The sequence below is a fragment of the Sphaeramia orbicularis genome, chromosome 17, assembly GCF_902148855.1.
Source record: "Sphaeramia orbicularis chromosome 17, fSphaOr1.1, whole genome shotgun sequence".
Lineage (NCBI taxonomy): Eukaryota > Metazoa > Chordata > Actinopteri > Kurtiformes > Apogonidae > Sphaeramia > Sphaeramia orbicularis.
The window spans coordinates 56,720,174-56,732,013 of NC_043973.1; the positions used below are offsets into that span (position 1 = coordinate 56,720,174).

The 11,840-nt window shown below is 38.1% G+C and overlaps 1 protein-coding gene and 1 long non-coding RNA gene across 3 annotated transcripts in view; one reads left to right on the top strand and one right to left on the bottom strand.

The window, feature by feature from the left end:
• LOC115437534 (uncharacterized) overlaps positions 1 to 2,779 on the bottom strand; it is a 19,630-nt gene extending 16,851 nt beyond the window's left edge. The window contains exon 1 of the long non-coding RNA XR_003937943.1: positions 2,768 to 2,779. This is a non-coding gene — a long non-coding RNA (uncharacterized LOC115437534). The remainder of the gene's footprint in view (positions 1 to 2,767) is intronic.
• LOC115437498 (uncharacterized) overlaps positions 1 to 11,466 on the top strand; it is an 18,204-nt gene extending 6,738 nt beyond the window's left edge. Inside the window, exons 3-4 of one of the 2 annotated variants that reach the window (XR_003937938.1) lie at positions 5,648 to 9,914; positions 11,453 to 11,466. Coding sequence is in view for 1 of the 2 variants with exons in the window: in XM_030160697.1 (XP_030016557.1) it covers positions 5,648 to 9,351 (3,704 nt within the window). In the remaining variant the exon portion in view is untranslated. Of the gene's footprint in view, positions 1 to 5,647; positions 10,264 to 11,452 lie in introns of those variants that run through there. The other variant, XM_030160697.1, reaches the window with a different exon arrangement.
• The last annotated feature ends 374 nt before the right edge of the window (positions 11,467 to 11,840 follow it).

Below are 11,840 nucleotides of genomic sequence, written 5' to 3' on the forward strand. Positions count from 1 at the left end.
AGTCTATATTGATATTTTTTATGATTATTTTTCATATTTTGTAATAAAAATGTTTTTCTTCAATAGCTTCTTGGTCATGTGACCCAGAGACTCCAAATCAGTCTCAAATTATTACAATAAAGAGGACCTTTAGGAAACACCACTTAATATTTATCTCCAGTCCATAATAATATTTTTTATGAATATTATTCATATTTTTAATAAAAATGTCTGTTTTTCTTCAATAGCTTCTCAGTCATGTGACCCAGAGACTCCAAATCAGTCTCAAATTATTATAATAAAGAGGACCGTTAGGAAACACCACTTAATATTTCTCTCCAGTCTATATTAATATTTTTTATGAATATTATTCAAATTTTTTTTTTTACAAAAAATGTCTGTTTTTCTTCAATAGCTTCTCAGTCATGTGACCCAGAGACTCCAAATCAGTCTCATCATCATTTCTTTCTTAGAATCTATTGAAGAAAAATAGACGTTTTTTGTAAAAATATGAATAATATTCATTAAAAAAATATTAATATAGACTGGAGAGAAATATTATGTGGTGTTTCTCAAAGGTCCTCTTTCTTATAATAATTTGAGACTGGTTTGGAGTCTCTGGGTCACATGACCAAAAAACTATTGAAGAAAAAAGGACATTTTTATCTAAAAATATGAATAATATTCATAAAAAATATTAATATAGACTGGAGAGAAATATGAAGTGGTGTTTCCTGAAGGTCCTCTTTATTATAATAATTTGAGACTGGTTTGGAGTCTCTGGGTCACATGACCAAAAAACTATTGAAGAAAAAAGGACATTTTTATCTAAAAATATGAATAATATTCATAAAAAATATTAATATAGACTGGAGAGAAATATGAAGTGGTGTTTCCTGAAGGTCCTCTTTATTATAATAATTTGAGACTGGTTTGGAGTCTCTGGGTCACATGACCAAGAAGCTATTGAAGAAAAAGACATTTTTATTTAAAATATGAATAATATTCATAAAAAATATTAATATAGACTGGAGAGGAATATTAAGTGGTTTTTCTTAAAGGTCCTCTTTATTATAATAATTTGAGACTCATTTGGAGTCTGGGGGTCACATAACTGAGAAGCTTTTGAAGAAAAACAGACTTTAATTTATAAAATATGAATAATAATCATAAAAAATATTAATATAGACTCGAGAGAAATATTAAGTGCTGTGTCCTAAAGGTCCTCTTTATTATAATAATTTGAGACAGGTTTGGAGTCTCTGGGTCACATGACTGAGAAGCTATTGAAGAAAAAAAAAGACATTTTTATTAAAAAATATGAAGACTATTCACAAAAAATATTAACATAGACTGGAGAGAAATATTAAGTGGTGTTTCCTAAAGGTCCTCTTTATTACAATAAATTGAGATCTGTTTGGAGTCTCTGGGTCACATGACTGAGAATCGAGTGAAGAAAAACATTAAGAGCAGTAATTTATTGATAGTCCCTAAGGCGATGGGTTTTGAATGTCCGTCGAATATCCAACCCGCTGCTAACTTCACCTCGGTAAAAAACCAACGATTGTTGGACAACAGAATACATTCCAAAGAACAAGCAGTTAAATGGACAAATACCTAAACCAAACACTACAGCGCTAAGCTAACACGGAGCAGATCCAACAGTACAAGTATTTATTTATCAGTGTTTCCGCCGGTAAGCTTATTGCCGCAGCGCACCGCCATTTTATTTAGTACTGACAGTATGAAAGAACATGTAGTCAACTCAAAAGCAAAACCACAATTTCAACTCGCCTTTTGGGGCTTAATTCCCCCATACACACATTACAATAAACATCCATTAAAGCGAAGAAATAACATTAATTCAACATAGTACACATGTTGGCTTGTAGTTTTAGTCACACACCGCGGCACATAAGGCCAGCTACTAGTTAGCTAGCAGCTGTTAGCTTAGCTGAAAAACTCACCTCGGGAGACACTCCAAACTTCCCACACCGGTCACTGGTCGAATCAGCTGTCCTAACCGTCTCTCCCCACATACCCGGCGTCGAATGAAATCTTGTATTTCACTTTCTATTCATAGTTTTCTGTTGTTTTCTCGTTCTATGCTTTTTGCTCAGGCCAACCAATATTTGATAAAGGGGTGGGAATTAGTTTCCTCTGTCCAATAGGATCTCAGAATGTTGCAGCTCAGCCAATAGAATTTAACCCCTTGAAAATGAACTTAATAGACAAATAAAATAACGGAATAATTATGACAAAATAAATTATGAATCTTTCAGCTGTGCTATATAAGAACTAGAAATGACAATTTCAATTATTTTGTGACAATAAAATGACTGAATGTTCTGTAAGATAAACATTTTATTACCTCCGCCAAGGAGGTTATGTTTTTGCCAGGGTTTGTTTGTTTGTCTGTCCGTTAGTGTGCAACATAACTCAAAAAGCTATGGACAGATTTGGATGAAATTTTCAGGGTTTGTTGGAAATGGGATAAGGAAGAAATGATTAAATTTTGGTGGTGATCGGGGGTGGGGGGGCCCACGGGGGGGGGGGCACTGATCAGCCTTGGCGGAGGTCTGCGCTCTCCGAGTGCTTCTAGTTCTTTAATGTACACTGCCCGGCCAAAAAAAAAAGTTGCATATGCAATATGCATTACTTTTGGTTTTGAACAAATTTCTCTCCATAGTACTGCAGTGGATAATGTTTCAGCTGTAACAGGTTATTTAACTCTGATGCAGTAAGTGTCCTCTCATGTCTTTAACGTCTTACAGACTGGACTAATGACAGGATTAACCAGGATCATCAGGCCTGTGTCAGAATGGTTCAGGGAGAATCAGACATTTTCACACAAGCATTAGCCACTATAAAATCTAGACTAATTTGGGATGTGATGAAGACTTGATGCAGCGGTCCAATTCTCCATCATCAATAATCAAAGATTAAAGCAACTATGGATGTAAAAAATATTATGAACCTTATTGTGACACTACATAAGCATTTTATGGCAAAAAAGAAGTCACAGTGAATGTCTCCTGTTATCCAAACCAAAGGTGGTGCAGTCAAATATGGCATGTGCGACTCTTTTTTTGGCCAGGCAGTGTATATACCTGTATATATGGGAATAACTCTGTGTTTATTCCTTTCAACAGTACTTACTGTAACTTATTTAATTCTTTCTTCTGCCACTGTGTTTGCACCTGTCACCAAGACAAATTCCTCATATTGTAAAAGGGCTCTTTACCATACTTAGTAGTAACAGGTATTCTAAATCTGAGCAGAAATAACAGCAAATCACTGGAAAAATAGTTCTGAAAGAGCACAGTAGATAGAAAAGAACTTGATCTGCATTTTGGAACTACATTCACATGCAATTTCTTTTTATTGTGTATATTTTTACTTTATTCTATGGATCTAGTTGTTGTGTCCTTGATAAAACCTGAATGAATACTGTTAATTTTGTTTAACAAGCACTAATGTTTGCTAACTTAGCAATCACTCTGAGGCAAAGAAAGAAAAACTTTCTCACAACCATCATAACTGGTGTTCATTTAATGTGGTCTACAATATTTGTGCAAACAGTACTCAACTACCAAACATAACTTATCAGTAATCAATCATCTGTGTTTGCTTCATTTTGTGCCAAGTTATCAAACATAACTTAGCATTTTAATCTTATTTAGTGCTGTTGACAAAATTAATGCTATTGTAGCTCCCCAATGCATTGTAATACATCTTATTTTCACTGACTGTTCTTGAAAATGTCACTGTTTAACACATGGGGTTGCAAAGCATAATGGGTAACTGAAAAGCCTGAGAGCTGTTTCACAAATAAAAGACTATATTTGCATTGTTCAAGGGGTGAGGACTTTCACTCTATTGCAATGATACATTAATGTGTAATACTATTGATGGCCACTAGATGCTAATCCAAAAAAGCCCCAATTTACACAGACTTATATTCAAGTACTCAAGTAAATACTGAGTCAGTGAATTTTTTCCAGGACTTCCACCTTTATGCATCAAAACCTGTTGTGCAATTTGCTAACTATTTAATTTCGAAGTGGCTACTGACAGTACTATGGCATGAAATATCAGTTTGTCTATGACCACAGAGCCAATCAGCACCCTCGTTATATCATGTCTAGACTGGTAACTTGTTACATCCTGAAAAGTACCGAGGCAATCAGATAGCAAATAGGTCAAACTTAACACCAGTGGAAATTTAGCTCATTCACTAGTGCATTGGACTGCAGCACAGAAGACTCAGGTCCAATTTCTGGTCACAGTAGCTTTTTTTTTTTTAGAAGATTTTCAAACAGGGGGTGGGAGCAACGGGACACAGCACTAAGGGCACCAGTAGGTAAATCTGACACTGATATCAATCAGCCACTGGGATAACCTTCAGAGTGCAGAATTCAGACCACAGCAGTCAATACACTGAACTGACAAAGAACTGACAAGTCACATGGAACACTGGCACATCTAACATGTAGCTCCGCCCACCTTCTCCAGCCTCACTGACTGCACAGAACAAAGAACACCATAAAACAACATATAGAGTATTTAAAACAATAATTCCTATTCTATACTACATACCATCACTAATTTGTCGTATCTTCCATAGGGATGTAACAATTACCAGTATAACGATAAACCACGGTAAAAATGCAGACGGTTAGAATTACCGTTTAAATTCTAATTATCATGATAACCGTGTTTGATAACCGCACTGTTCTGGAGAAAACGCCTATGTAAAGATCTGCTTTTATGTCAAATATTTGAGTATAGTTTTAATTTATTATTTTAATTGTATATACCTAATATTTGGAACCTATATTCACTTTTGAAGTCTTTGAAAAGGTTCATTAAGCATCTGTGTGTTATTTATGCAATAAAGTATATACATTTTTCAAATTGGATTTTATATATTTTTGTGTGTTTTTTGTTCTTTTATGTTGATATAGTCGGTTAAAGTGGAAAAAAAATAGTAGGCAGATGATATAGAAAAAACAGATCTCAAACATGGGTATAGTAAACATTTGTTTATATAGTATCTAAAGGCAAAATCAAAAGGACTGAAAAACAGACAAAATAGACTCAGACCACTAAGGGTTAATATTTGAATGTTTCTGCCAACAGAAGGTACATTGTACCAATTATTTTATTTGGTTTTTTTTTTTGTTTTCAAAATACAACTTGGTTAAATTATTTCAGTGTGTATCAGTACTTTTTGAACATTTTGAGCACAATTCCAACAATAACATGATAATAATGATAACCGTGATAATTTTGGTCACAATAACCCTGATATGAAATTTTCATATTGTTACAACCTTAATATTCCATCAGTTGCCACAGTACTGTGGTAGCAAAATGCACAAAAGAATGAACTGAAGTATACTCCATATATGACCACAGTACTGTGGCAACAAGAGGAGAATGAGTTGATGGAACAGCATCCATGACTGGCCCTAGTACAAATGACAATATTTGATTGGCTCTGGGTAAATAGACATACCCATATTTCATGCCACAGTACTGTGGCAGTAGACATTGCCATTTAATTTTCTGAAGTAGAATTTCACTGATTTGTATCAAAGACACTTTTCCCAGCCTTAGCACCATGTAGATAAAAGCAGTTTAACTTTTTCTCTTCATCTTTCAGGCATGACCTTATGGGACCGTGAGGACCTGGAGAAAGATACAAGAGAAACACCAAAACCTAACAGCGAAACTGAGATAGTTGCATCTGAATCAATTGAGGCCAAATCTTCTGCGCTGAAAGTTGAAGCATCTCTGAAAGCAAGTTTCCTGGGTGGACTCGTTGAGGTTGATGGTTCAGCCAAATACCTGAATGACCATAAGACATCCAAAAATCAGGCCAGAGTAACACTGAAATACAACACAACCACAAAATTCAAGGAACTGACAATGAATCATCTTGGGAGAGGAAACGTGAAGCACCCATATGTCTTTGATAAAGGAATAGCCACACATGTGGTCACAGGCATTCTTTATGGAGCACAAGCCTTCTTTGTGTTTGATCGAGAGGTGTCTGAAAACGAAAAGCACCAGGACATTCAGGGCAACTTGAGAGTAATGATCAAGAAAATCCCCTTTGTCTCAATTGAAGGTGAAGGTTCCCTGAAAATGGATGACCAAGAAAGAGCAAATACTGAAACATTTTCCTGCAAATTTCATGGAGATTTTCGTCTTGAAAAAAGCCCAGTCTCCTATCAGGATGCTGTGGAGGTCTACCAAAGCCTGCCAAAACTTCTGGGCCCCAATGATGAAAAGGCTGTTCCAGTCAAAGTCTGGCTGCTGCCTTTGACAGCTTTAGATTCTTCTGCTGCTAAACTTGTTCGTGAGATCAGTATAAGATTAATTCAGGAATCACAAAGTGTCCTGGAGGAGTTCGTTGAGCTGGAAATGAGATGCAACGATGCAGTGAAAACAACCACTGCACAGCAGTTCCCACAGATCGGGCAAAAAGTTAAAAAATTTAGAGCGTTCTGCTCCGAGTTCAAGCTGGAATTCCAACGAACACTTGCTAAGAAACTTCCAACAATTCGAGGAGGAGGAGAAGATGAAGCCGAGCTCGCAGAAATCCTGAAAAAACGGCATTCTTCTCCTTTCAACAGCAAAAGTCTGAACGAGTGGATGGACTGTAAAGAGAGAGAAATCTGCATTTTGAAATCTTTCACAAAAATGATGAAACACAGTAAGATCGTCCCTTCTCAGAGTGCTCTTATTGAGGAAGTTTTCAGCACAGAACATGCAGTGACTTTTGTCTTCACGTCATTGGGTAATGCTGAACCATACCTGTCTGCTTTAGAGAACCACTTAACAGAAAAAACTGGAAACCCTGCAGATCCACGATCCCATGACGTGGAGAAGGAACAATGGTATCTTTCAAAAGATGTCACAGATACACTGAGAAACAAAGCAAAGCTCTTCAGTGATTTTGCAGAAACAAACAAAGAGAACAAGAACATTAAGTTCCTGACAGTGGCTTTAACAGATGAGACACACAAAGGTTCAAGCATCTATCTTTATAAGGATGGATTTTCAGTCAGTGACAACTTTGAGCCGCCTTCAAAACCTGAAAGAGTAACTGTGAGTGACGTGAGCTACAACAGTGTGACTCTGAAGATTTCTCCACCCAGATTTGGAGTTGAAGGCATCACCTCCTACTGTGTTGAATACTGTGTCTGTGGAGAAGATGGATGGCAACAAACCACAGCACCTAAAGCTGAGGAGGCCACAGTGAGTGGTCTGAGTCCTAACACAGAGTACATGTTCAGATGCAGAGCAGTGACTCCAGTAGGTCTAGGGCCTGCAGCTCAAGTCAGTGATCCCAGTAAAACCCTTCCCTGCAGCCCTCCTGGAACACCTCAAACAGAATCAAACTCAAGTGAAATATCAATCAGCTGGGAGAAACCTGCTGAGATCGGACAGGACGTCCATATTTTGAGCTACATCATAGAATACACTGAGATGGATGGAGATGATAAGGCAGATCTCCAATGGAACCAAATGGTGTCAGGAAGTGAAAAGGTGATCATTTCAGGACTTCAGTCTGAGACAGGATACGCAGTCAGAGTCCGATGTGACTGTGGTGTCGACGGAAGAAGCAAAGAAAGCATCACCATTAAGATCAGCACAACAAAGCGGGAATTTGAGCGCCTTGCTGACTACCTCAAGCATATTAGCAAGAACATAAATTCTGACTCCCCAACACTTTACAAGTTGCCTTTGAAGGAGAAACATATTGATATAGATGGCTGCCGCATGTTTTCTTTGGGCAAAGACAGCATGAGGCATAATCGCACAATCATGCTTCTTGGGGCGACTGGATCAGGCAAGTCCACCCTCATCAATGGTATGTTCAACTACATCATTGGCATGGAATGGAAGGACAATTTTAGATTCAAACTAATCCACGAGGATCTTTCAAAATCACAAGCTGAAAGCCAAACCTCTGAAGTCACCGTGTACAAAGTCAACTACCAAGAAGGTTTTAAAATCCCCTTCTCTCTGACTGTTGTGGACACACCTGGGTTTGGGGATACCAGAGGAATAGCAAGAGACAAGGAGATTACTGAACAGATCCGGAAGCTTTTCACCTCCACAAATGGAGTCAGTGACATCGATGCACTGTGTTTTGTTACTCAGGCTTCTCTTGCAAGACTAACAGCAACACAGCGATATGTCTTTGACTCTGTGCTCTCCATCTTTGGCAAAGATGTGGCCGAGAACATTCAGATGCTTGTGACTTTTGCAGATGGGAAGCAGCCACCGGTTCTTGAGGCAATAAATGTCTCTGAGGTTCCATGCCCAAAAAACGACCTTGGGCTTCCTGTCCACTTCAAATTCAACAACTCTGCACTGTTTGCAGACAACAGGTGCACCAAGGCCAGCAGTGAAGACTCAGATGATGACTCTGACAACTTCGATGAAATGTTTTGGAATATGGGATTTAGGAGCATGGAGAAGTTCTTCACTGCTTTGGGTCAAATGACAACCAAAAGCTTGCTGATGACCAAAGAGGTTCTCAAAGAGCGCAAGCACCTTGAAACAGTAGTTGAAGGTTTGCAACCACAAGTTAGAGCTGGACTGGCAAAACTTGAAGAAATAAAGACAACGAAAGAGAAAATCAAAGAGCATGAAACCATCATGGTTTCAAATGAGAATTTTGAGATTGAAGTGGATGTTGTGCAACCTGTCAAGGTGGAGCTCACCAAGAAAGGAGAATTCATCACCAACTGTGCAAAATGCAACATAACCTGCCATTACCCATGTGCAATTGAAGATGATGCAAAAAAAGACAGATGCGCAGCAATGGATATGACAGGGAATTGTAAGATCTGTCCTGAGAAATGCCCTTGGAACATCCACTTCAACCAGACGTACAGATGGGAGTATGTTTCAGGGAAAGAAAAGCAGACGCTGCGAGCCCTGAAGGAAAAGTATGAGCAGGCTACGTCAGACAAGCTGAACATTCAAGAACTGATCGAAAGGCAAGAAGAGGAGATTGAGCTACTCCAAGATACGATCATGTCCTTAATTGATCAGTCTGCCAAGTGTTTGACCCGTCTTCAGGAGATCGCCCTGAGGCCCAACCCTCTGACCGCTCCGGAGTACATCGACATGCTGATCCAAGCGGAAAACACTGACGCCAAACCGGGTTTCCAGGCTCGTATTCAGGCTCTGGAGGCCATGAGGGACCGAGCCAAAGTCATCTCCAAAGTTGCAAGACAAAATAAACTCGCAAATACAGAGCAGCAACAATCTCCTGAAAGGCAGAATGAGGAAAAAGAAAAAAAGAAAGGATTTTTCAATAAAATTGCTGGCTGGTTGTCCCTTTAAATACAAAGTGAAATAAATGTTCTGCAGCTTCTAGTGATTGGTTTAATGCAGAACAAAACTGTAGGAAACGATAAATTCTAAAGCTCCGCCCTCAGACCAACCTCCAGAAAACAAAACCTACATGAGCAACTCTATGACCAGAGTGAAAAGCCAACATCGACTGCGTTTTCATGATACATTTGGTCTGATGTGTTAAATGTCTGATGTCTGATATCTGCATTCCATCCATGTTCTGTTAAATATAGAAAACAAAGTAATGACAAGTGTCTGAATTCCAGAAAATACTAAACATATTAACAGTCAAATGTTTAATACAAATGATTGAAATGATTTTACTTCTTTTATGTTTGATGCTTTTCATGTCCTTCAGATGTCTGTGTAGGTTCTCATTCTTCTTGGTAGTTCTTCTCGGTTCAGCTGGACTGGTTTAGCTCTTTTGAAAACGTTTCGTCTCTCTTTCAAGAGACTTCTTCATCTTCATGTCCTTAATGTACCGCTACATTTGCATTTAATGGAGTTAAAAACATTAAAGTAGAATACATTTGTTTTATTATTAGCACCATGTTTTCATAAAGATTGAAGTTTTATTTCACTGTGGACTAAATGGACAGAAATATCAATATAACACCTGTAAAAACAACTTGATTTTGAGATTAAAAACCTGATTCCAACAGAGCTGTGTGGTTCTTCAGGCAGATAAGATCATCACAAATGTCTGTATTTCTAAATCTTTCATTATGTTGTGGTTTCAGACAAAGAGGCAGGTTTTCTGGGAATGCGTCCGAGCTTTATTTTTCGTTCAGTTCAGGAATGTCATCAAGCACAGTCACATCGAAGCTGCCTGAAGGTCGAACGGAGGTGGATGAAACCACGACGACGCCGTTTGGTCACAACATTCATGCCAGACGAACAGGCTGTTTCAGAGTAACGGAACAAAAACTGTTTGAAGTTACAGTTTCTGACAAATATCCTTAAAACTGATTCAACTAATCGACAGAGGTGGGTAATCCCAGTTCCACAGAGTCAAAGTCCTGCCATGTTTTGGTTCTACCTATTCACTGGACACAGGTGATGCCACTAATGGGCGCTATGCACAGCCCCACTACTTCCTGAACTTAAGGTAGCTCCTTTATTTCCTGTCTTTCATTAGTGGACACACTGATTAATCCAGGTGTGTCTGACCACAGTAGTCACAACAAGAAGTAGCAGACACACCTGGATTAATCAGTGTGTCCACTAATGAAAGACAGGAAATAAAGGAGCTACCTTAGGTTCAGGAAGTAGTGGGGCTGTGCATAGCGCCCATTATCCCTTCGTTTCCTTGGAGGAGGAGTTGTGCTCATCAGAATGGGCTGCGTCAGTGGATGGTTGGAACAAATACGTGGGTAGGACTTCTACTCTCTGGAGCAGTTACTCACCTCTCTGGAATCTTACTCAAGAGAATCCTACCCACGTATTTGTTCCAACCATCTACTGACCCAGCCCATTCTGATGAGCACAACTCCTCCAGGTAGACGAGGGGATAATTAGTGGCATCACCTGTGTTCAGTGAACAGGTGGAACCAATACACGGCAGGATTTTGACTCTGTGGAGCTGGGATTACCCACCTCTGCTAATCGACAACATACTTTCAGCAAAAAACAAAATAAAACTGAGCTTCCCACAATTTATCTTCAGTGAGAATAAACTGAAAGTCAACGTTTCTACTGAAGGTTTAAACCAGGGGTGTCAAACTCATTTTCTTCCGGGGTCCACATTCAGCCCAATTTAATCTGAAGTGGGTCGGATCAGTAAAATAATAGCATGATAGCCAATACATAATGACAAGTCCAAATTTGTTTAGTGCAAAAAATAACATTAAATTATGCCAATATTTACATTTACAAACTATCCAAACAAAATGGATGTGAATAACCTGAAAAAAATCAAATTTGTTAAGAAATGTAAGTACAATTTTATCATTATGCCTGGACTTATCTGTTAGACATGGGTATTACAGATGAGATCTACAGAGGCATAAAATATTTAGTAACAGGCAAAATATTGTTGAAATTGCACATAATTTTCTTTAGACATTTCAGGTTGTTCATATTTGTTCAGGTTATTCACATTTTGTTGTTAAAGGATAGTTTCTTTGTATAAATATTTTCATAATTTAATGTTTTTTCACTAAATCAAAGAGAAAAAAATGGTGTTGTCATTATTTATAGGTTATTATGGTATTATTGTAGAGTTTGATGCCCTAATTTGCACTTTGCAAATTCATCCTGGTGCCAGTTTTGGCCGCCGGGCCACATGGTTGACACCTGTGGTTTAAATTAATGAAAGCCGACGACAGAAAATGTCCTAAACTCATCATTAAAACAACCAAACCTGACAAAAACCAAACACTTTCAGGTTTTCATCAGTGACTTTTACATGTTTTTGCTCAACTTTCTGCTACAGTAATTCCACCTCTTGGTTATGATTCAGTCATTTACAAATAGTT